The 26,746-nt window shown below is 39.7% G+C and overlaps 1 protein-coding gene across 9 annotated transcripts in view; it reads right to left on the bottom strand.

Moving 5' to 3' along the window:
- Positions 1 to 19,432, bottom strand: part of LOC119791259 (zinc finger protein 239-like) — a 42,007-nt gene extending 22,575 nt beyond the window's left edge. For 6 of the 9 annotated variants that reach the window (XM_038297264.1, XM_038297269.1, XM_038297263.1 and 3 more), the window contains exon 1: positions 440 to 633. In XM_038297264.1, the coding sequence (XP_038153192.1) occupies positions 440 to 563 (124 nt within the window). In that variant the 5' untranslated portion in view covers positions 564 to 633. The other 3 variants (XR_005281824.1, XM_038297272.1, XM_038297267.1) reach the window with 3 other exon arrangements.
- Positions 19,433 to 26,746: the final 7,314 nt, after the last annotated feature.

Raw genomic sequence — 26,746 nt, 5'->3', positions numbered from 1 at the left:
TACCCCTCTCTGTCTAGAGTTATAGCAGGCTGCAAACACATCAGGGAACTCAGGGGAGTTAAGATCACTTATAGATGCCGCTGATTTATGGGTTTCTTGCAATAAGACAACATTTGCGTTTAATCTTTTAAGCTGGTTAAAAATCTTAAGCTGTTTCTCTCTGGTGCCAGCTCCATTAGCTACATTACATGTCACAAACCTTACATTCACCATAGGTGTGAGTGAGAAGATGAAAAGTACATGCCTCTGAATAAATAGTTATACCTAGACCCAGGTAGCACCAAACCGTGTGCTTGTGATTGTGTGGACCACAGGGAAGAAGCAGACGAATAAGGAAAAGGAAGACAGAAAATCAAGAGAGTGCAATGAGTGAGAAAAGGTGAAAGAAAAAGAACCCCAGCCCATGCATTCTGTACCCAGCTGTAACTAGCAGTCATACCGTGCAAACGGTCGATCTCCTCCTGGTACTGGATGATGGTTTTTTCCACCTCTGAGAAGATTTCTTCAGCAGCAGCAGTTAGTCTCTGTCTGATAAACTCTCTCAGAGGCTGAACTGAACTCATTGTTGCTGTTCAGACAGGCTTCCACCTAACAAAGCGCAGCCTAGCTAACGATGCTAATGGATGCACCGGAAGTAACTGAAGCGTAGTAACGTACTTCCTGTTTGAAAAGAAGAGCAGCGGAAGTACTGCTTGGAGCCGCCATCTTGGAGAGGTCGTCCGCTCCGCTCATTGTAATTCATTTTGATAGGTTCAGGGAAGTTTCAGCGCATTTAGCCAATAACTCGCTGAATACGACATGTTTTGTGCTGCAAACTTTATAAATCAAACTATCATAGCTTCATGTGTGAGAAAACATGATTCTGTTATTCTTTATGGAGTGCAACATTAGGAATTTTCGGTATGATGTAGATGTATTTGGTAAAACACTCATCCTGTATTCTATATTTTTTATTAGTGAATATCTTTCTTTACCATCCATATCTTCATTTTCATACATGAATATGATACAAACATACTACAGAGAAGCATGAATTGCTTTGTAATGTAAATACTTTAATCACAAAATACAACTAATAATATCTTCATTTTATGTCTGAAAGGTGAAAAATCCCTATAATTAGTAGTGTTGCACCGATTCCATTTTTTGACCCCGATAGCGATACCTGGCTGTGCAGTATTGGCCGATACTGATACTATACCGATACCATCTGTTTGAAGTTGATGTGTGTGTGTATATGAAGAACTGCATACTACTTGGATGTAAAATAATTGCCATCATGGCTCTTTTAAGCTGCTGCCTACCTTTGTGAAGCAGGAAAAAGACTAATACAATGTGGATCATGTAGAACGTTTTATTGCCTACCTGGAATGGGTGACAACAGTTGAAAAAACTTTTAGCTCTCAAAATGGTATCTGTCAAGTGATTCAATCTTTGCTGTGCTATTCCCACACTTGAAGGGTTGTATTAAGCTGAACATTAAACTGGGTTCCACTAAATGATCAAACTGTTGTTTCATCTTTTCCTTTTTTATTTTTCTTCTTGTGTCGTTTACAGATAATCTAAACTCAGGGAAGCGGGCTTCAGCCTAAGCTGCGGTTTTTAACTTGGTCCTAGTGCTCCACGTGTGTCTGTGTACTTTAGCGTAACCAAAACGGACGTTTGAAGAAGTGCAGGGGACGTGTTCCCCCTGTGCCCCCAGAGTAACATACTCTGAACTGCAAATGTGTTCGGGCGCAGGCTAGCCTTTAGGATTGACCCGAAGGCTAGAAAGAAAAAAAAAACATCATAAAGGAACTTTAAAACCAAAAAGCAGTTGAAACAAAATATGTAATTGACAAATTGAACTGTTTTCCCTTTATTCATTTACTTTTATTCCTGTACAGGATATAAAAGAAGGATTTTATGCCATCACAGGTGAGTCAAGACCTTTGGAAGAGTAAAAAAAAACATTTCCAAGAAGCTGAAAATGACCTGGAGGTAAGAAGTTTTGCTATGATTAAGCAGATGGATATGTGTTTTTTTTCTTGCACCATCCGAACATTGTTCATGTAGCCGTGTTAATCACAAACTGAACAGTCAAGGCAAGTTTTAAAGTTATAGGGCATTTCAGAACAAAGTCCTGTGTATAAAAATAAAGTATGTCAGTTGCATAGCTGTAACAAATAATTCAATAGAATAAAATGAATAATTAAAATAATATAATGAAAAAAGATACAATTATAGTTAAAAATGAATGGAATTGAAAGTTGGACTGAAAACTATGGATATAACAGTAAAAATCCACTTTAAGCTGAGATTTTTTTCAACCTTCAATCAAAGAAAGTCAGATTTTCAGCTCTTTCGGTTTTCTGGATGTTCATTCCAGTTTGCTTTGGCATCACAACTAAAAGCTGCAAAGTCCTCTCTGTTAGAGGCTCAGCATTTTTCATAGAGGACCATTCTTCCATTAGGCCCATAATATCTCTTCATAAAAGAGATTGGTTTATTACTACCAATAACATCTCCAGTTATATACTGTATTACTACTCTTAAAGGTTCTTTACCCAGAAATATTTATTTCCATGTTTCCTCAGGGTGAGGTGCTGTGGGTTTAGGAACATGTCCGGTCACGTTTTACCTAGGCTGAAACCCGAACCACTAACACTTCACTATCAAGAATCATTCACAATAAAGTCACACTCGCAGCTGTGGAAGGCGCCTTGATTGAAGGTGTGTGTGTGTGTTGGGGGGGGGGGGGGGGTCAGAGAATGGGACCCCCAGCAATGACAGGAAAGCTGTCATTGCTATGGCAACACATTGGCACTCCGTGGCTGAATCTCTGCGGTGCAGGGTCACAAAATCAAACATTTGCCGCTTTCGTAACACAAATGTATAAGGTCAGATAAAACAATTTCAAAGAGGACCTTCCCTTTTGGAATTTATTCAATTTTTTCATATACCTAACATGGGTTTTTCTGTAAGTATGATGAAGATGCAGCAAACCAGCAGAACTTAATGTGTCCTCTGCTATTAGGTTGCTGTTACACCCGCTGCCAAATTCCAGCAAGGGCTGTCCACTCACCTTACCCACTATGTGGTTTTGTCGTGAGTTTGTGCCTAGGGTTAGTGCTTAGGGGCCGGTTTGAAATGGTGGCCTAGAAATGCTCTAAGCTTGTTTCCATAAATGGATCAGGCAGCACTGTTAAAACAACCCATAGCTCTTTTCTCTCAGAAACATTACAGGAAATGTTTTCTGGTTGAAGATCCCAGTGGAGATTGGCTCTTACCTGTCACATAACCTGAGATTGTATTGCTCCTCCTGCATTGTTATTTAGATTATAAACACTCTAATTTCCTCTTTAACTAGTGGTCCTTAACCTTGTTCCTCAAGTATCACTGCCCTGCAAGTTGTAGGGGTCTCCTTGCTGCCACACCTGACTTAAAGGAATCAGCAATTTACAGCACTTGATGTCCTGATTGGCATTTGAATGAGGTGTCCGGAAACAGAGAGACATCTAAATCATGTGGGGCAGTGATAGTTAAGCACCTGCGCTGGCATTAAATATATAACAGAGGGCATGTTTACATTATTTAATGGCTAGAATGGTTATTTAATATCTTGTAAATCACCAGCCTCCCAGATTCTTCAGTTTGGACTTGCCGTTACCCCTGGTAACCCCATGGTATTTCCTGTCAAGATCTTGCTCTCGGCATTTCAAAGAGTGCTGCTAAATTGATCTCTATGAACAACTTTTGAATCGCCTTGGGGAGACCATATATTTCTGGAAAAGCCATAAAAACTCTGAAAAAAGAGTGTCCACTCTGGTTCATCCAGAGCTGCGTCTGGATGACAGTCGGATTCAGTGGTACTTCCTTGTAAATCTACCCCATGCAGAAAGCACTTCTGCTCAGACCGGGATCTGTGCTGGAGGTAAGGGAGGACTATGAGTAGTGCCTCTAGGACTATTTTTTTAAAGCCACCTTAAGACCTCTTGAAAGCATTCTTTATTTCTACCATATTTTAACATTATTTATCTCTATATTCCATTTTGAGTTGAAAAAAATGCAACAGCTTTAACATCTTTTGCTGTTTACCTTTCTGATTAAAGCCCGTATGCTGTACTGTGTCCAGCACTGACGTCCTACTGGTAGGTTTCCCCCTGCTGGAGAACTAAGGTAAGTGTTCATCTGCATTAATTTTTCAATCATATTAGTTTATTACTCTTTAAAACCAGTCCACAAAGTGTTTATCTAAGTGAAAAAATAAAATCCTTGCACAGAAATATGTGAAACAGGAGAAAACAAGGCTTTAAAGACAGCTTCTCAAATCGTACAAATGGGACGAGGCTGAAATTATGCTCCAAGAGGCCAAGGCAGTTTATTCTGCTAGAATCTAGCTTGTACAAGTTGACCCAAAGTCATCACAGGAACAACAAGAGAAATAACAAAAACCTTTAACTATTTCACTAAATGGTCTTAATGTGACAAACTCTCAAAAGCATAAATGTGAGTTTTTTTGAGGAGAAAACCTTACCTTGGACAAAAAAACATTTAAGCAATCTGGCAGAAGACTCAGCTGAGTCATTTTTGTGAAGCTTTGATAAGTTATGAGGTGGTGCCATATAAATAAACTGACATGAAATGAATACGTTTTCAAACCCCAAAGTCATGTCTTAACCCAGTGGTTCCCAAAGTGTGGGGCGCGCCCCCTAGGGGGGGCGCAATGCCATTGCAGGGGGGGCGCGGGAAGCGGGATGGATGAATGAAGAAAAAAAAAAAAAAAAAAAAAAAAAAACAGCGCTTGCCTGACTGAGCATAATGGACAGTTGTGACACTGCAACCCAGATTTGAGAAGATCTACAGCAAAAAGCAGGCTCACTACAGCCACTGAAAAGATGGGAGGATTAAAGTACAAAGAAAAATCTCTCAGGGAGCTGTTAAATGTTTTCACTCCATTTTGCACAGAGGCTTTTTTAATGTATAGATTATAGCAAAGTTAAATATTGTTACAAATAAAAAAAAAGAAATATGTTTAAAATAACACAGACAACAAAGAATCCTCTTCTAATCTACAGTATAGAACTATGAAAAAAATACAGTTACACAAAAGTGTTCCACTGTAAAGATGGTGTAGTTTATTTTGTTGCAAACTTCAGTGGAGTTTGAAAACAAAATATGTGTATAGGTTTATTATATCTGGTTGAACGATGGGTGTGCCCACTTGATTCTTTATTTTTTTTTTTTTGGGGGGGGGGGGGGGGGGGGGGGGGGGGGTTATGGGGGGGGGGGTTATGGGGGGGGGGCGCGGAAATTTTATTGTAATCCAAAGGGGGGCCCAGAAGAAAATCTTTGGGAACCACTGTCTTAACCATTGATCCAACGATTAGCCTAATTTGAGGGATTCTCTGCTCAATATTCAACATTTAGTGCATATAAATTGCCCACAAGGTAAGATGGCAGAAAAGGGGAGACAAATATGTGTGTTAACTAGAGCAAGCAGGTAATTATATTGTGTGTTATGTATGACTTCTAGCTGTCGTACTGAGAAATACTTATTACAACACAAATATAGTTATATGTGTTTGTAGTGAGCTGCAACTGGGGGAAGAGGAAAAAAGGACTTTTTTTTTAATATACAAGGTTTAAAACTTTTTTGGGTTGAATCAAGAAAGGATATGAAAGGATTCCAATTTCTTGAAAGGCAGAGATATTCTTAATTTGAGCATTACGTTTTTCTATTTCTATGTAATCTGAGGTCAAATGTTTCCAATGATTGATTTCCAGTTATGGAGGACTACTATCTTAGCAAAGGCTGGAGAAATGAGTAGACGAGTAGTAGATGGCTGAATAGTGCAGTGTTACCAGTTGTGCTACACCTGGGGTCCATTTCAAGAAGCAGGTTTAACAAACCTAAGGTCAATTTATGGTCAGTTTAGAAATTCAGATCTGAAACTCTAAATTGATCTAGCCTAAAGTCGGGAACTCCAAGTTTTTGGTTTCACAATGGCTGCTATGAATTAGTTAAATCAACTTTAAAAAGGTCCACTCAAAGTTGAGCACATATGTAACGGTATGATAAGCCATGATCAGTGGAGCAATTCGATGAGTCACCATGACAACAGGCAACAGAAAGTGCCTATTTCACCCAACTGGAACTGGAGAAGAAATGGGAAAAAAAATGGAGAATGTGTTTAAAAGACAGAGAAAGAGTGCTACAGAGCAAAGGAGAGGAAGATGATGAAGGAGAAGATTGCTGCCAGACTTAATGCATCGGTTTATGAGAAGTGGACTATGGCAGGTCATTTTAACATTTATTAAAAGCACTCTGATTCTATTGTTCTATTTTAGATCACTAAAATAGGATTCTTCTTGATCAAAATCACACTCCTAGACTGAGCTATAATAATACATTTTCTAAATTACATTTTTGCAACAGAAACTGAATTCAAGGAAGTCAAAAAAATTGTACTAGTAAGAATTACATTTTATATTCCTAGAAGCGTTTTCACATTTTAAGTGGCTGTTTTGACATTCAACAGCTTGACCAAGTATACATTTATGGTATCTGAAATACAGTTCTTCATATTCAAATGCTGACCAGTAACAATAGGAATATAGAAATCTGAAATTAATTTCTAGACATCCGGAATGTCTCATTGGAGTCTTCATTGGACGCGAGAGTTCGCTGTATCTGCTGGAGCAGTGACAGTTTGGCCATTTCAAGACTTTGAGCAGATTCTGGCTTTTTTTTCGTGGCTACTTGTTTCCGGACAAGCTGACACGTGGAAGGCGAACTGCTTTCCTCTTCCTCCACTTCAGCTTCAGTTTCCAACACTGATGAATCCTCCTCGCCCTCAAATGTGTCCTCTAACTCAACGGCGGGCTGTGAAAAACAGCCAAGAAATCAGTCAGAAGTGAAGTGATTACAATGGAATAACTTGATTCAGCTACTTCAGACAATTTCACACTTAATTATCACTTGGTGAAGGTGGTTAAGAGATACTTTATATCATGTCAATAACTTCAAGGTGTTTCACTTTGTACATTTTAAATGTGCAATAGTTCGGACTTTAACATTTATCCATTATTTCCCCACCCATATCCCCTTTACACTGTGGTTATATAGACTTACTCTCAGTGTAGATTCTCGATGGCGGTGGATGACATGACCCTTTAAAAAATCCAAGTGTCTCAGTATCCACTTCTGCTTGGGAGTCAGTGGTTTATGGCCACTTCTGCTGGGCTTTGGTTTCAGCAGCTTGCCATATTGCGTCCGTAGTGAAGCTACACGGGTTTTAACCTCATTTGCTGCAAAAGAAACATACGGAGCCCCTCTGATGACATGGTCAAAAAAAATTTTTAAGTGTGGCCACAAAGTAGTATTTCGTGCACACGAAATACTACTTCGTGGCCACGCAATAAGTTTAACGTGCGCATGAAATACTACTTCGTGGCCACGCAATAAGTTTAATGTGCGCACGAAATTCTTATTAATATTAATATCATTCCTGGACAACTAGGTAAGCAAATCGAGCGCGCCTTCTCTAAGGTCTAAGGCGCGCTCGATTTGCTTACCCAGTTGTCCAGGAATGATATTAATATTAATAAGAATTTCGTGCGCACGTTAAACTTATTGCATGGCCACGAAGTAGTATTTCGTGCGCACGAAAATTAAAATTTTTTTTTGACCATGTCATCAGAGGGGCTCCGTAGAAACAAGTGTACCGAATTTAAAAACAGTAATTAATTCAGTAGAGGTTTGTGTCCTTATGTTAAAACGCCTGACATAGGGTTGGAAAAAAAGAAAAATAAACAAAAATGAGGTTTATGGTTATGATAACTAAAAAGGTTGGGAGTTAAAATATTTTATATACGGTAAATAGTGTACACATTAAAAAAGAATTGGTATACTTGTCTATTTCACCTGCTACAGTTAGCAGTGCTAATCTGCTTTATGCAGGGAGGCTGCAGAAATTCAATCAGAACCCGGTGATCTGCAATCAGAAATGATTCTGTGTCGAGGTTGAAGTGGTTGTCGGGGTTTTAACAACGACTCTAAATCAGAGAGGACACTGATTTCATAACAGTAAATTTGTTCAGTTTAGCATTGAGATGGACAAGATACATACTGTAAATGTCAGGAAAAGGAGACAGATGGACCCAGCATTTAAAGCGAGACAGTCAGTAGGAAAGTTCAAAAAGGTTTATTAGATAAATAAAACAAAACAAAAGCGGAGCTGTGGCTCGCGGACACTGCAGGCGGGGGGGCGGTCTCAGACATTCTGGTTTAACAGTCCAGACCATGAGTGTCCCCAGTGCTGCAGTCCCAGAGGTTATGCTGGCAGCCGATCCTGGTGAGGGATCCAGGACAGACAGGAACAGACAGAACAGGCAGGAACAGAGACAGGTGGCAGGATTCAGACTTCCAGGCATTCACAGGCTTCCAGGAGGGTTCAGAGTCTGACTGGGACCAGAAGCATGACCAGGTGGTCACGCACAGGAGCAGACAGGATCAGGTGCAGACAGGCAGGCACAGTGGAAGAGGGTAGCCGAGACAGGACATAGGAACTGGAACTTGAAGCAGGACTTTAAAGTGGTCTTCTCCCTGGAGCCAGGCTTACTTTGATAAAAACTGAACCTCCCCCCATAATGAGCCAAAACCCAGAGGACTCCGTAGGGGAAGAACAGTGGACGACCAGGAGACGAGACAAACACTAAAACCCTCTTTCCACTGGCAGCTAGGATCCAGGACATTAACCATAAAATAGAACTGAACAGAAAGACTGACAGAAAGACAAGCAATGATCTGGCACTGAATGCTCAGGTTGAACTGAATATAAACCAGAGGAAACAGGTGAGAGGAATAAATTATAATTGAGGCAGGGAGGGAAAAACGACAGGTGAAAGGAATGACTAATTAAGGGAGAGCAAACAGGCCAGATCATGACAGTAAAATGTTAATGATTTCCTCTAAATGAGACAAACATTAATCCATGTTGTTGCTAATGGAAAACAAAATTTATCAAAAGTTCAGACCATATTTTTTTAATTTCTGCACGAAATTATAATAAAAGACTAAGAAAATATTCAGCATGTCTATGATTTACCCATCAGGATACGAAAAAACAGACCATTCTTTTTTATTTCCCCTTTTCTAATTTGATTTAAAAACAAGAGAAAAAAACAAGCATTTTTATTCTTGATTTATTTGGAAACATAGATTCCATAGAAGAAACCCAACACAGATTTGTTAAAAATCTGGAATTTAAATTACGAAACTATTTTTTTTCTTTTTGCAGTGTCTTTCAGAAATAAGCAACAGACTAATGATCAAACATATTTTATTTATATGAGTTTGCTCAAATTAAATGAAATTACAGAACATTGGCCTATTGTCCTCATTATGAAGCTTTGTCGTATGAAACAAGCTTCAGAAGAACAAAATGGAGTTCATGAGAAGAAAAATGAAGTATTCAATGCAGTGACTCCCTTTTTAAAAACAAGGTAAAAGTTTCTTCTTTGATATATAAAAAGCCCATCTCGGGACAAGTGCTGCGAATTAGCTGTTGCTATTGCACCATGATGCAAACATGGGACTGCTGTTTCATTCAGTTTGTCTATGTAAATGTGTGTCTGTCCCTATCAAATAAACTTTAATGTAAAAAACTGTTGATATTTTAAAGATCCAAAAGCAAAAGTCCGAAATAAAAGCTCAGGTCAGGTTGCAGTAAATGAGAACTTGGATTGCTCAGTAAACTTTGTATTTTACCCTCTTCTCTCCCTGTTCTCACACACAAAACATGAATTTCTGAATTGGTTGATTGATCTTCAGTTCCCGGCTGAGAACAACGTGGAAAAATTCTGCCCAGCTCACTTCAACTGCGAAGAGCTTCTATTGGCTTGGTGTTTCGCCATATTTTCTGCTCCATGGATCACAATATATCATGATGTCTGATCCACTCACCATGGCTGAGAGCGAGTCACATGATATGGAAAACTGAGTAACAGCGTCAGTGCAGCCAGATCAGCTCCAGATCTGGGCAGTACCACCAGCTGCATACTTGTTTCCAGAATCACTTCATCCATCCAGGACTCAGTGTTTGGGGTTGGATGGATCAGTGGCTCTGGTGAGTTTCTAACTGGAAAAAGTTGCATCTATGTTGCACTAATTAATCCCATGTCACAACCACAACCCGTTCCTGTGCTGTGCAACCAAACTTAGTGGTAGAACAGATGAAGTGTGATTCAAGTTAAAAACCGTGGTTAAATAAAAATCGTTGACAACCATGAACAATAAAATAATATTACAGTACAGCTTGGATTTTATATTTGAGAAACACAGTGTTGGAGCCAAATGCTTGATTTATGATTGAATATTTATTTCTAGTTTACTATTTTTGTCTGATTTGGTGTGACATATATGAGCTTGAAATATTTTGGTTTGAAGTATGAGTTGACTTAATTATGAAATAATGAATTTGTTTAGTTGTATTTTTTCTGCTGTGCATAATTGACGCTGTTTCTCGCCTCCGTCCCTTCATTATAGACAGGTGACTGCATCACCTAAATTGGCTATTGGGTCCGGGTGAGCTCTTGGATTCAGACACTCAGCCATACAGTTTTTAACTGCTATTGATTATTGTTTTTTTGAGTGGCATAAAAAGGAACAAAATGAGCCGATATGATCTGCCTGTCACGTCATATCGCCGTAAGAAATCCTAAGTTTGTTTTTTTGGAAAATAAAGCGTCTTGATTAAGAGGAAAGAACGTTTGTTGGATTGCATGGTCACTTTAAAAAACATCTGACAGCGCTGAAGTGAGTCTCACTTGGAGGCTTCTGAACCAAGAGCCACGCCCATCTTTATTGGAAGGATTGCGCTGAAACAAAGTTTATCTTGAAGAATTTGGAATGAGATCAAATTAGTTTTTAACTAATTTAGAGCAAGTGGAAGGTGTTCAAACTCATTTTGAAATGTAAAACCAAAAGGTAAATAAAGCTTTCTTTGGTAAAACTTTATTAAATAATTTTCCTGAATCAATAACCATCTAGTTAATTATTCTTATCCTGGTTTGTAGCAACAAGATCCTGGGTCGATTCCCAGTCCAGGCTCTTTCTGCATGGAGTTTGCATGCTCTCCATGCTTGTGTTCTCTCTGGTTACTCCAGCTTCCTCCTACAGTCCAAAAACTTGACTGTTAGATTAATTGTGCATGGTTTTGTCTCTGTGTTGCCCTGAGATGAACTGGTGCCTTTTTCAGGGTGGATCTGGGTAGATCATCATCCTGCATGCTTGTCCCCATTTTCACTAACAGGTGTTGAGTCTGACAATTAAGCTTCTATGAGAGATGTAAACAGCAACTGTTAAACAGAGCATGCATGAGGAGGAATGGGCTTGTACACGCTCTCGCAGGCGTTTAACAGGCATTCCCTCTCGAGAGCAGGTACAGGGTTGTACAAGTGGAGATTCGCTAAAACCTTCCACTATCACTTTAAAATGGAAAAAAAAAAATATATATACACTACCATTCAAAAGTTTGGGGTCACACTGAAATGTCCTTATTTTTGAAGGAAAAGCACTGTACTATTCAATGAAGATAACTTTAAACTAGTCTTAACTTTAAAGAAATACACTCTTTACATTGCTAATGTGGTAAATGACTATTCTAGCTGCAAATGTCTGGTTTTTGGTGCAATATCTACATAGGTGTATAGAGGCCCATTTCCAGCAACTATCACTCCAGTGTTCAAATGGAACAATGTGTTTGCTCATTAGCTCAAAAGGCTAATTGATGATTAGGAAACCCTTGTGCAATCATGTCCACACATTTGAAAACAGTTCAGCTCGTTACAGAAGCTACAAAACTGACCTTCCTTTGAGCAGATTGAGTTTCACATTTGTGGGGTCAATTAAACACTCAAAATGGCCAGAAAAAGAGCTCTTTAATCTGAAACTCGATAGTCTATTCTTGTTCTTAGAAATGAAGGCTATTCCATGCGAGAAATTGCCAAGAAATTGAAGATTTCCTACAACGGTCTTCAATCTTCAATTAGCCTTCCGAGCCAATGGGCAAACACATTGTACCGTTAGAACACTGGAGTGATAGTTGCTGGAAATGGGCCTCTATACACCTATGTAGATATTGCACCAAAAACCAGACATTTGCAGCTAGAATAGTCATTTACCACATAAGCAATGTATAGAGTGTATTTCTTTAAATTTAAGACTAGTTTAAAGTTATCTTCATTGAAAAGTACAGTGCTTTTCCTTAAAAAATAAGGACATTTCAATGTGACCCCAAACTTCTGAACGGTAGTGTACATATATTTTTTTAATTACATTGAGTTTTGTGGTCAATTTATCCCTTTCATAATCCTCCAATGCATTTCTAAGATGGAATTAAAGGGGTAGTTCAGGTTTTTGGACATGAAGTTGTGTGAAACGTTCAGTTTTCAGGTAAGATGTAACAGTATCCCTACCGTCACCAAACCTCTTGCTCTTAGAAACAGCCAGTAATGCACCACAGAAAAAATAGTTCCAGTACGGTATGTGGTTGCAAATAATCACGTTTTAAAGTTAGAAATTTATGCATGTTTCTTTATGCGTTTCTTTGACTGTATTTAACTGTACGTGCTCTTTCATCCTCTGATGTGGGAGCTGAATCGGAGCTCGTTTGCCTGGCTTTGTTTCAGGATAGGGTTGCAGCAGATGGCCGCTCACACCGAGTCTCGTTCTGCTGGAGGTGTCTTTAGATAGAAAACTTTGAACCCACCTGACTGAATAACCTGGATAATTAGTCTCTGTAAAATGCATTGAGATGACGTGTTGTGAAATGGCGCTATATAGATAAACTGAATTGAATATTCTTAGACTATTTCAACAATTTAAAAAATATATATCAGAACTAACTCAGACTTTGATATCAATTAGGACAATTTTTTGCTTCTATCACTGCACCACCTAGGTGGGGGAGACAGTTCCTGGTAACACAAATAAAATAAATAGTTTATCAACGGCCAGCGGAAGGATCCACTACAGACAACAGAGAGATGGTGAGAAGCTGCTCTGCATGGCTGTGGGAAGTGAGAGGGAGATTTAAAAATATATATATATATATATATTAAAAGTACTTTGCATTATTTTTCCATTTCTTGTCCATTTTCCATTCAGTAGACTTTCAAAAACTGGTGCAGAACAAATGACAGGAGGAGGATTAATTTTTAGACACGGTTTTATTTGACCTAAGCACCAAGCATCAGGCCACAACTAAATCATCTCCATGTTTTCTTATGTTTAGGCAGAAAACCTAGATATCAATCCCAATTCCCTGAAGATTACAGGTTGAGCTTCAGTCGCCAAACATACTCCTGTGTTAATTAGTTATAGTTTTTCTTTTCATATCGTACAATTCTTCAACTTAAGTTGATATCTTATTTTTTTCAAAGGTTGACAACGGTTGGACAACTTGACTATCAAGGAGATAAAAAATAAATAAACAAACAAAAATAAACATGGATCATTTGAGAAGCATCACAGAAGAAACACCCAAGGTACCCTGTAGGTGTAATGAAGTTCCACTGTCCACTATGCCACAGACAGCCCCTCTATGTCACACAGTGGACTTTTGCATGTGGATGATAGTAAAAATATTGGGCATGAGTTTTTTTTTGCTGCACTACTTTGAGGCGCTTGGTTAATTCCGTTTAAACCAAGCGGAAACACATCAAATTCAAAGTTCCTTTGTTGCAAACTTCCAAAAGTTTGCCTAAAATTTGCATTTCAGTTGGTTTTAAACACGGGTACTGACTTCTATGCTGCAAAATGAACGAGTCTCCCTTCTGAAATCTGTTAGCAGACAGCTATGAAAATCAAAGCTAGAGAATTCATGGACTTCCTTGTAGAGAACAAAACAAATCAGAGAACAACAGATATATTTGATCAGGTTTTTGCCACATTTGTTGCCTAACAACAACTTTTATCTTTGCCAGCTTTAAGGGGAGCTCAGACTGTAAAGCCAGGCACTTGGTACATCACTCACTAGTGACAGATCTGACTCTCTCTTTACATAGGACAGTTTTTTTAGGTGTCAGGTGGCCACAGTACACCTCAATACATCTCAAATTAACTAATACTTGGGTTAAAACCTACGCAGTTCCTTTAATATCGGACGGACATTGACATGGGTTAGCTTACGCCTCCCCCTGTGTGCCTCTTTATGTGAGTAGTCAAATCACCATTCGTGCAGAAGCCCTTTCCGCAAGTAAGACATGAGAAAGGTCTCTCCCCTGTGTGGGTCCTCATGTGATAGGTCAGGAGGCTACGCCGAGACAAGCGCTTACCACAGAGTTCACACTCGAAAAGCTTCCCAGTGTGAGCTCTCATGTGAACATTTAGATCGCTCTTCCGTTTGAAACCTCTTTCACAGATTTTGCAGGAGAAAGTTTTCTCGCCCTCATGGGTGGTGGTGTGTTTTTTCAGAGCGCTCCGGCGAAAAAAGGATTTTCCACAGGTGCCACATGAGAAAGGCCGCTCGCCTGTGTGCACGCTCATGTGGTCTCTGAAACTGCTCCTCAGGCTGAATTTGTTTCCACAGGTTTTACAAACGAATGGCTTCTCTCCCGTGTGCGTTCTCATGTGGTTCACCAGACTCCGACGCACACTGAAGCCTTTCCCACATGTAGGACACACAAATGGCTTCTCCCTGGTATGAGTCTGAAGGTGCTTCAACAGGCGGCACTTTGGAGAAAAAAATTTCCCACAGATCTTACAGAACAGATCCTCCTCAGCATCAGGTCTTTTCGGACCTTCATCCTCTGGACCACCTCTGTTCTCTTCGCCTGGATTTGTTCCTTGTGTCCCACTCCATCCTGCGTCTTCTTCAGTGCTTCCCTGCTGATGTTGGTTCTCTGATTCTGAGGAGTTTAGGTAGAGAACTTGCTTGCTCTGTAGTTCTGGGTGACTCACTATTAAGATCTCAGTTTCCTTCTGTACAAACTGCTCTTGTTCTTGACTGATAAACATGTCATTTTGTTCTGCCTTTAGTTCTTCCTCTTTGTTTTGACAAGGTTCTGGTTCTCCCCATTCCTGTTTAATTTGCAAAGATTGAAACTCATCCTGCTCTTCTTTCACCCATACAGGTTCTGGATTCTCCTGATCCACTCTGCAGTGCCTTTCCTGGTTGTTCATCAGTTGGTCATTGAGCAGCTTCTCCTCCATCCCAACATGGTTCTGCTGGAGTTCTGGACAGGCAGAGAGACACAGTGAGATAAGGATTTATGTGAACAATTCAATGCAAGCTTCTTTTGTCCTATAGTTTATTTCCAGATGGAAATAAATATTTCATCCTTATACTACCATTCAGCTCCTGATCATTTGTGGAGGTAGAAATAAAAAAATAAAACCATAGACTGATTTCTTAATCAAATACATTAAAGATAATGTCTACATGCAATAAACAATAACACAGAACTGTTTTTTCTACTGTTAAACATGTCGCTTTTCTCATGTACTGCTGTTTGGATGCTGATGCCAGACTGTGCTAAATGTTTTCTGTGGGGTTATTTAGGGATTCTTTACTTATTTCACTGGATTTGCACTTTATTAACTCCACATGGAGATGCTCCAAACACTATTTTGTTGTTCTACTATTGCAATGACAATAAACATTATAATCTTTATTCTGGTTTTCTGAAATACATTGGATGTTTAAAACATTCTGGGTTTGAAGAAAAACAAGAACAAGTTTATAATAAATTTAAGAAAATTTGTTTCAAATATGGAATTAAAAACATTTTTTTGACATTTAAGTGCAAAAGTTCAACTAAACATGCAAATTGGAACAGACAAATGGAGTCGTTTGGCGTTTTTGGTAGCCTGCAATGCCCCATAACCGTCTAAGTGTCTGAAAGGGGGTCATTCAGACGGGTATGGGGCATTGCATCTTTGATACTATGTACACTCATGCTACGTTCACACTGGACGCAGCACTTATGTTTCTAAGTGAGAAAATCCACCTGAAAACTTAATCAGTGCAGTCAGTTCATTCAGATTATCATCCTGCCTTCTAATATTTCTGTCGGAGCCGCTCAGACCCCCACATACCGGCGGTGAGCTGTATGGAAGGCCCCATTCAACAGTAGGGTGACCAAACGTCCGTATTTCCCGGGACATATCCGTATTTCACGTCCTGTCCCGGGCGTCCCGGGTTTTTTTTAGAAAGTGAGGAAATGTCCTGATTTCACTGCGCACGACGCTCCGTGTGACGTAATCCCTGAGCCGCGTCAGTGCAGGCAGCCCTGTTCTTAATCAGAGGCTCTGTTCGAAAACCTGGGCTGCATCCTCCAAGGACGCGGTCTACCTAGACTGGATCCTTCGAAGTCCTTGAAAATAAGGAGGCCGGAAGAGTTTGGGCTGTAAATTCAAACAGGTCTACCTTTCGGCGCGTTTTACCGGCTTATGCTCTGTTGCTTAGCAACCGTGAACGTTGACACACAAAGCAGAATGAATACCGAGGTTTTCAAAACTGTTTGTTTATTTATTTATTTTTATAAAGTTAAAGTGAACAAAGACTACACTCACAAGAATCCAGAGTGGAATAAAGGTTTCCAACCACTGGGAGCAGGAACAAATCAAATCTAATGTAATGATAGAAACCTTAGTCAGTTAAATAACCTGCTGCTGTCATTCTGCACATCTCTGATGTTGCTGCTATTTTCAAATTATTGTAAAAATGTCCATAGCTGCATATTGGTTATTTATTCTCCAGTTTTATATTGTTAAAACACTTTACAGAATTTTATTGTTTATATTTTAACTCTTCCCTATTATGTTATTCTTATACATTTTTCTAAAGTCCTCATTTGTGTGACCATTTTCAATAATCTTTCTGCTGCTGTAAATTTGCCCATTGTGGGACAATGAAGGGATTTTCTATTCTATTCCATAAAAGGGTTAGAAAGATATAAGTAAATCTAAACAATGTATCTACAAAATATATCTGCAAAATCTCTAATATTCAACAACAAAAAATACTTAGTTAAGCATATTGTGCAAAACAACAATAAAAAAATTAAACTCCTATCAGATTTATAGTCCCCACCCTGCAGATCTATTAGAATCTGTCCTTTAATTACAGCCAAACTCATTTAATCAGTAACAGATTAAAACCTTTAGATAAATCAAACATTACCGCCACATATCTGACTCAATAACCATTAAAACAACTATTTTCATTCATTTCACACGGAACTATTCACAGACTGGATTATATTAAACTGAACTTCCAATTTTCACCACTGTTTGGCGCCAAGTAACGTTTCCTGATGAGACATTTGTTCTTTCAATCAAGCCCCCAACTCCCCCCCCCCCCCCCCCCCCCCCCCCCCCTCCAAGGTGTCCTGGTTTTCCCAAATGAAAATATGGTCACCCCATTCAACAGCAGCCTCTGGCCGGGTCGCCTCCTCGCGGTTCACCGCGGCAGCTGGTAGGTGGTTTTCATCTAAATAATCCAAACTGCAGGCACCGGGATAACAAAAGCGAACATATTCTGTCGGCAGGTTTCAGCATTTTAAGTTAATTTAGGCGTTAATAAAGTGTTTCAGAGGAGCGATCACAGCGCTCTGTGTCATCAGCAATGTGTCTGTCTCACGGCCAGCTCCCAGATCAGCTTCTCTGATTGGTTGATGCGGCGCGTCGAGCAGCAAAAGTTAAATTTTTCCATCTCGAGCAGCAGCGCGTTTGCGGTGCGTCAAGCGCATCAGATGCTTAAACACTCCCGACGCGCTGCTTCAGCTGCTCAAAACGCGCTGCGGGACCTTTTGCTGCGCCTTGACGCGTGTCAACCATTGACTTTGCATGTAAACTCGCTGCTTCTGCCGCGCCTGCTGCATCCGGTGTGAACGTCGCATTAGAACCTGAATCTGTCTGAGGGCTGTCTTCCACTAAGTCCTGACTCTGACTTTTTACTCCTGTTCAGTGAGCGGCAAGTGACTATTTTTCATGTTTTTGTGCAACCATCACCAGTTAAATGCTAAATTGTCAAGGTTTTATAGTGATTTGTGCAGACAATATGATCTGTACTGTCTTCTTTCCCAGATGTTATTTCCAATTGTTTTGTTGTTGCCAAAGTAAAATTTACACCAACTAAAACTGATTTTGCACATGTATTGTACTGTATTTTTAAAGGTAACACACTGGCAGCTGCGGATGCCAGGTATTCACTGTGAAATTTAACTGGTTGAAATAAAATATTGAAATTTATTGTGTTTTTTTTTTTATTAACTTCCCCTTTAAAAAGGTTTACAACATTTCAGTAGTAATAATAATAATGTTTATCCCACATTGTAAAATAAACAAGAAATTACAGTTAAAAGAACTGTAATGTATCTATTATACAGCAGATAAATGTAAAAATCAATGGAAAGGGTTCTTTTTTATATGGGGCATTACAGATCAAGGTTTTACGGTATTTATTTTTCCTACAATGATTTACAATGGAAAAACATGTTTTTTAACTGTAGAATTTCTTCTGTCTTGTACAGATTTCACCTTTTTTACAGTAATTTCCTGGCAATCAGAGCCGCCGGTATTTTACTGTAATTTGTTTTGTGAGTTATTTATTTTTTACCCTTTACAGTCATAGATGGAGCATCTTCTGTTGGCTTTATGGTAATGACACCTAAAGTTAAAAAGCTAAGCTGTAGGGGTGGCTGGTTCAATGCCTACTCCTTTTTTTAAGTTTTATCTAAAAGAAAGATTTTTTGTCTTTTTTTTTAAAGTTACCGGATGAAAAAAAATGACTTTAATAACTATATCAGTTTTGCATCACCTCATGTGGACTGAGAGTCTGCAAAATGCCCAATGCCATAAAGATTCAGAACTCCATCTAAAAATGAAAAATTCTAAAAGGAAATAAATGAGAAAAACTTTATGAAAATTCAAGGTTAACATTTGCAGCTAATTTGACTCAATAGAAATAGACTAAAGTGGGCTGTCAGACTCATACTGACCTCCTTCCTGCATCCATTCTCCAGCACAGCTAAGTCAGATCGGTACCAGAACTACTGAGGAAAGGACCTGGGCAGCCCTTAACCTTTCTACTCTAAGCGGAAACCATGATTTCTGCAGCAGGATCTGAATCCATCAACCAGTCCCTGAATGCCCCCCCAGTAGAACCCATCAGAACCGAACCTGCTCTCTGTGAGCTGATCCGGGGTCTCCAGCTGATGTCCAGCAGTCTCTGACGGTCGATCTCCTCCTGGTACTGGATGATGGATTTTTCCACCTCTGAGAAGATTTCTTCAGCAGCAGCAGTTAGTCTCTGTCTGATAAACTCTCTCAGAGGCTGAACTGAACTCATTGTTGCTGTTCAGACAGGCTTCCAACTATCAAAGCGCAGCCTAGCTAACGATGCTAATGGATGCACCGGAAGTAACTGAAGCACGTACTTCCTGTTTGAAAAGAAGAGCAGCGGAAGTACTGCTTGGAGCCGCCATCTTGGAGAGGTCGTCCGCTCCGCTCATTGTAATTCATTTTGATAGGTTCAGGGAAGTTTCAGCGCATTTAGCCAATAACTCGCTGAATACGACATGTTTTGTGCTGGAAACTTTATAAATCAAACTATCATAGCTTCATGTGTGAGAAAACATGATTCTGTTATTCTTTATGGAGTTCAACATTAGGAATATTCGGTATGATGTAGATGTATTTGGGAAAACACTCATCCCATATTTTTTATTAGTACATATCTATCTATACATATCCATACCTTCATAATCATCCATCAAATGATACAAACATACTACAGAGAAGCATGAACTGCTTTGTAATGTAAATACTTTAATCACAAAATACAACCAATAATATCTTCATTTTACTTCTGAAAGGTGAAAAATCCCTATAATTAGTAGTGTTGCGCTGATGCCATTTTTTGACCCCGATAGCGATACCTGGCTGTGCAGTATTGGCCGATACTGATACTATACCGATACCATCTGTTTGAATTTGATGTGTGTGTGTATATGAAGAACTGCATACTACTTGGATGTAAAATAATTGCCATCATGGCTTTGTCAAGCTGCTGCCTACCTTTGTGAAGCAGGAAAAACACTAATACAAAGTTAATCCAGTAGAACTTTTTATTGCCTACCTGGAATGGGTGACAATAGTTGAATAAACTTTTGGCTCTCAAAATAGTATCGGTGCCCTATTTGTTGGTACGCGCCGTTACCGATACCACCATTTTAGTGCTGATCGCGGTCCTACTCGATACTGGTATCGGTATCGGTGCAACACTATTAATTAACCTTGATGTGAACACTCTGTCAGTTGGACAAAAACATCCCACACGGTTCTGAAGCATCTTCACAGGCCTGTAACACAAAGCAGGATTAAAGGGTTATAACTTCAGGTTCGACCCTGACCATGGATGAAATTTTGATTTCAGAAGTGGGGGGTGCAGGGATTTAATATAACTAATGTAGATATAACTATAACTTCAGCGTGTTTGACCATCCAATCACAGACCTGATTCAGTGGAGGTTTGTAAAGTAAGCTTCTCAGGAGTGACAGCGGTGACAGCCAATCACACAGGAAAAGACGGTGGAACCATCAGGGTGATCTAAACTCAGGGAAGCGGGCTTCAGCTTAAGCTGCGGTTTTTAACTTGGTCCTAGTGCTCCACGTGTGTCTGTGTACTTTAGCGTAACCAAAAGGGACGTTTGAAGAAGTGCAGGGGACATGTCCCCCCTGTGCCCCCAGAGTAACATACTCTGAACGGCAAACGGGTCCGGGTGCAGGCAAGCCTTTAGGATTGACCCGAAGGCTAGAAAAAAAAAAAAAAAAAAAGCAATAAAGGAACTTTAAAACCCAAAAGCAGTTGAAACAGTTAAGACCATCAATTTCTGGAAAAGCCACAAGGACTCTGAAAAAAAGAGAGTCCACTTTAGTTCATCCAGAGCTGCGTCTGGATGACGGTTGGATTCAGTGGTACTTCCTTGTAAATCTACCCCATGCAGAAAGCACCGCTCTTTAGAGGGCAGTGACAGACCGGGATCTGTGCTGGAGGTAAGGGAGGACTATGAGTAATGCCCCTAGAACTATTTTTTTTAAAGCCACCGTAAAACCTCTTGAAAGCATTCTTTATTTCTACCTTATTTCAACATTATTTATCTCTATATTCCATTTTAATTTGAAAAAAAAAATGCAACAGCTTTAACATCTTTTGCTGTTTACCTTTCTGTTTAAAGCCCGTATGCTGCAACGTGTTCAGCACTGACGTCCTACTGGTAGGTTTCCCCCTGCTGGAGAACTAAGGTAAGTGTTCATCTGCATTAATTTTTTGCTCGTATTAGTTTATTACTCTAAAACCAGTCCACAAAGTGTTTAACTAAGTGAAAAAATATGATCCTTGCTCAGAAATATGTGAAACAGGAGAAAACAAGGCTTTAAAGACAGCTTCTCAAATCGTACAAATGAGACGAGGCTGAAATTATGCTCCAAGAGGCCAAGGCAGTTTATTCTGCTAGAATCTAGCTTGTATAAGTTGACCCAAAGTCATCACAGGAACAACAAGAGAAATAACAAAAACCTTTAACTATTTCACTAAATGGTCTTAGCGTGACAAACTCTCAAAAGCATAAATGTAAAAACATATATTTAAGAATGTACATCCGACTTAGATTCAAGTACAATTTTAGACCCCGATTTCTACTCCAGTCTCATGTTTTAAGTAAAGAAACATTTTGATCAGAAACTGAGGTAAATAGAAATGTTCTTAGTCAACATTTTAGTTTGTTAATATTGTGCAAAAACCCTGCATTGCCCTTGTTCCTCACTAGAGGATGCTGCTGCCACACCAGCAGAGCGGTGAATTATTATCAATCCAATGCTTCACAAACCCCCAGGCAGCATCAGCAGAAGGCCAGTCACACTGAGCCCAGTTCTGGCTCTGCTGAAGGTTTCCTTCTGTTACAAGAGTGCTTTTCCTCTCCACTGTTACAGTATGCATGCTTGGTGTGGGGAACAGCTGCAGAGCCAATAGCAAACCAGTGTCTACTGTCGCTACACGCTCATCCATGAGGAGAAAACCTTACCTTGGACAGAAAACATTTAACCAATCTGGCAGAAGACTCAGCTGAGTCATTTTTGCGAAGCTTTGATAAGTTATGAAGTGGTGCTATATAAACTGACATGAAATGAATACGTTTTCAAACCTCAAATTCATGTCGTAACTATTGACCCGACGATTAGCCTAATTTGAGGGATTCTCTGGTCAATATTCAACATTTAGTGCATATCAATTGCCCACAAGGTAAGATGGCAGAAAAGGGGAGACAAATATGTGTGTTAACTAGAGCAAGCAGGTAATTATATTGTGTGTTATGTGTGACTTCTAGCTGTCACACTTAGAAATACTAATTACAACACAAATATAGTTATATGTGTTTGTAGTGAGCTGCAACTGGGGGAAAAGGAAAAAAAAGGACTTTTTTTTTAATATACAAGGTTTAAAACTTGTTTGGGTTGAATCAAGAAAGGATATAAAAGGATTCCAATTTCTTGAAAGGCAGAGATATTCTTAATTTGAGCATTATGTTTTTCTATTTCTATGTAATCTGAGGTCAAATGTTTCCAATGATTGACGTGACATGCATTATTTGATTTCCAGTTATGGAGGACTACTATCTTAGCAAAGGCTGGAGAAATGAGTAGACGAGTAGTAGATGGCTGGATAGTGCAGTGTTACCAGTTGTGCTACACCTGGGGTCCATTTCAAGAAGCAGGTTTAACAAACCTAAGGTCAATTTATGGTCAGTTTAGAAATTCAGATCTGAAACTCTAAATTGATCTAGCCTAAAGTCGGGAACTCCAAGTTTTTGGTTTCACAATGACTGCTATGAATTAGTTAAATCAACTTTAAAAAGGTCCACTCAAAGTTGAGCACATATGTAACGGTATGATAAGCCATGATCAGTGGAGCAATTCGATGAGTCACCATGACAACAGGCAACAGGAAGTGCCTATTTCACCCAACTGGAACTGGAGAAGAAATGGGAAAAAAATGGAGAATGTGTTTAAAAGACAGAGAAAGAGTGCTACAGCTGCAAAGGAGAGGAAGATGATGAAGGAGAAGATTGCTGCCAGACTTAATGCATCGGTTTATGAGAAGTGGACTATGGCAGGTCATTTTAACATTAATTAAAAGCCCTCCCCTTTCTATTGTTCTATTTTAGATAACTAAAATAGGATTCTTCTTGATCAAAATCACACTCCTAGACTGAGCTATAATAATACATTTTCTAAATTACATTTTTGCAACAGAAACTGAATTCCAGGAAGTCAAAAAAATTGTACTAGTAAGAATTACATTTTATATTCCTAGAAGAGTTTTCACATTTTAAGTGGCTGTTTTGACATTCATCAGCTTGACCAAGTATACATTTATGATATCTGAAATACAGTTCTTCATATTCAAATGCTGACCAGTAAAAATAGGAATATAGAGATCTGAAATTAATTTCTAGACATCCAGAATGTTTATTATAGATGTAAAGAATGTCATTTTGTTTGAAATGTTCATTTTGACAGGGAACACATGTTTTTTTTTCCAGATACACTATATTGCCAAAAGTATTTGCTCACCTGCCTTGACTCACATATGAGCTTAAGTGACATCCCGTTCCTAATCCATAGGGTTCAATATGACGTCGGTCCACCCTTTGCAGCTAGAACAGCTTCAACTCTTCTGGGAAGGCTGTCCACAAGGTTTAGGAGTGTGTTTATGGGAATTTTTGACCATTCTTCCAGAAGCGCATTTGTGAGGTCGCACACTGATGTTGGACGAGAAGGCCTGGCTCTCAGTCTCCGCTCTAATTCATCCCAAAGGTGTTCTATCGGGTTGAGGTCAGGACTCTGTGCAGGCCAGTCAAGTTCATCCACACCAGACTCTGTCATCCATGTCTTTATGGACCTTGCTTTGTGCACTGGTGCACAGTCATGTTGGAAGAGGAAGGGGCCAGCTCCAAACTGTTCCCACAAAGTTGGGAGCATGGAATTGTCCAAAATGTCTTGGTATGCTGAAGCATTCAGAGTTCCTTTCACTGGAACTAAGGGGCCAAGCCCAGCTCCTGAAAAACAACCCCACACCATAATCCCCCCTCCACCAAACTTTACACTTGGCACAATGCAGTCAGACAAGTACCGTTCTCCTGGCAACCGCCAAACCCAGACCCGTCCATCAGATTGCCAGATGGAGAAGCGCGATTCGTCACTCCAGAGAACGCGTCTCCACTGCTCTAGAGTCCAGTGGCGGCGTGCTTTACACCACCGCATCCGACGCTTTGCATTGCACTTGGTGATGTATGGCTTGGATGCAGCTGCTCGACCATGGAAACCCATTCCATGAAGCTCTCTGCGCACTGTTCTTGAGCTAATCTGAAGGCCACATGAAGTTTGGAGGTCTGTAGTGATTGACTCTGCAGAAAGTTGGCGACCTCTTCGCACTATGCGCGTCAGCATCCGCTGACCCCGCTCCGTCAGTTTACGTGGCCTACCACTTCGTGGCTGAGTTGCTGTCGTTCCCAAACACTTCCATTTTCTTATAATACAGCTGACAGTTGACTGTGGAATATTTAGGAGCGAGGAAATTTCACGACTGGATTTGTTGCACAGGTGGCATCCTATCACAGTTCCACGCTGGAATTCACTGAGCTCCTGAGAGCGACCCATTCTTTCACAAATGTTTGTAAAAACAGTCTGCATGCCTAGGTGCTTGAATTTATACACCTGTGGCCATGGAAGTGATTGGAACACCTGATTCCAATAATTTGGATGGGTGAGCAAATACTTTTGGCAATATAGTGTATCAGAAATACATAGTCAGTAAAACTACTACATATCAAAACAGCTTGCCGTAATCCATCAGCCCCAGGTACAGGCTCTCTGTGACCTTACCGTATCTGGCAATTGTGTGTAAAAAAAAAAAAAAAAAAAAAAAAAAAGAAAGAAAAAATTACATTTCTGCAACACTCCTCACTACATGTAGGAAAGCTGGGCATGATGCTAGGTTATTTATCCACATCACATAAATCACGTCACTGAACAACATACAACTACAGCTACAATTACCCTGCAGTGGACATCTGTCCATCGTAGGACCACTATATTCTATTCAACAGCACATAATTAAGTAGATGTTATTCTGTCTAGCTCCATCCATGCCCATTCTCCTATACATAAAGCATCTAAATCAAGGGTTACTAACATGGTGCCCACAATATTTGTTAAATATTTTCTACAAATTAATCTGAGATCTTGAAATGTTGCATTTCTCCTGTCTTCGCCAAATGGGTTATGAAAAAGTTTTTACGACATGGAAAACATGTTTTCCAAAAATATGTATGTCATGCATCATATTTTATGTTTCACAGAAACCATCAACTGAATCAGAGTGGAAGGCGATTGCCAAAGACTTTGAGGGGAAATGGCAGTTTCCACACTGCTTAGGAGCATAGATGGGAAGCATGTAATTATTTAACCCCCTGGCAACAGCGGAAGCATGTTTTAGAACTACAAGTCTACATCTTGCCAGGCACTGATAATCCGATACCCTACATGCTAATTGGTGATGAAGCATATCCCCTCCGACCAGATCTTAGCCCCTTGAACCCTACGGACCCACCGGCGGGTCCAGCTGCTACATGACCTCGTAATTTTACCAAACCCCCAGTATTGATGTAAAAAACACATTTGGCACAGTTTGGTGACATTTATGGATAAATGTGCCAAACTGGCCCCTCCGCCTAAGAAATTTCTCACTAATACCATTCTAAAATAAATATGATTCATCTGATTGAGTCCAAATTTGGTATATTTTTACACAACATTTAGATTTGAAAGTCTGTACTACTTTTTTGTGCTATAAATAATATTTTGGTAGTGTTTTGCAATGTTTATTTCAAAGAAAATTTTGGCGAGGTTCAAAAAATGCAAAATATTTTGTATTTTGTCCCTAATATTTCAGGCAGGGTCAAAGCTACAATGGTGCTGACACCAGAAAACCATTCTATGACATCTTACCTTTACAGACGTACCAAAAGTTTCTTCTTAAATCTAATAGCTGTGAGGCTATAAGTGATTTACTTTTGTGTGTTTTTGTCAGACAGAAATTTATTTATACCCCCTTAGGGTGTAAGAGGTTAGAGAAACCATATCCCTTTCGGAACCTAAACGTCGATCAGCGCATCTTCAACTATCGTCTTTCCAGAGTGCGCCGTGTTGTGGAGGATACTTATGGAATTCTTGGGAATTGGTTCAGGATTTTGAGAACATCTATTTGCCTGGATCTAGACAAGGAAGTCAGCATTGTCTTCACAACTTCCTCCGACAGCAGAAGTCTGAGGCCTACATACCACCTGGCTATGTAGATTCAGAGGATGCAAACTACCAGCTGGTACAAGGAGCATGGAGAAGTGAGGGGGCACCTCAGTCCATTTCAGCAGGCCAAGCACGTAACCCATCGATGGAGGCAAAGAGACAAAGGGAGGTTCTTTGCCAGTACTTCGTCTCACCAGCAGGAAGCGTGCAATGGCAAGAAAATCTGGTGTAGCTCATAGACCAAAGTCAAACCTTTTAAGTTTTTGAGTCATATCATCTACCTATTCATAGCTGAGGGTGTTATTTTGGAAAGCTGAACATTTCTGTACTGATGTTTACAACCTTCTGATGTCATTAAAGCCATACAAATGAGAATGATGTGTGTCCCGCTCT

Source organism: Cyprinodon tularosa, unplaced genomic scaffold (genome assembly GCF_016077235.1).
Source record: "Cyprinodon tularosa strain WSP-4 unplaced genomic scaffold, ASM1607723v1 ctg385, whole genome shotgun sequence".
Taxonomy (NCBI): Eukaryota; Metazoa; Chordata; class Actinopteri; order Cyprinodontiformes; family Cyprinodontidae; genus Cyprinodon; species Cyprinodon tularosa.
This window is presented reverse-complemented; position numbering and strand designations above follow the sequence as displayed.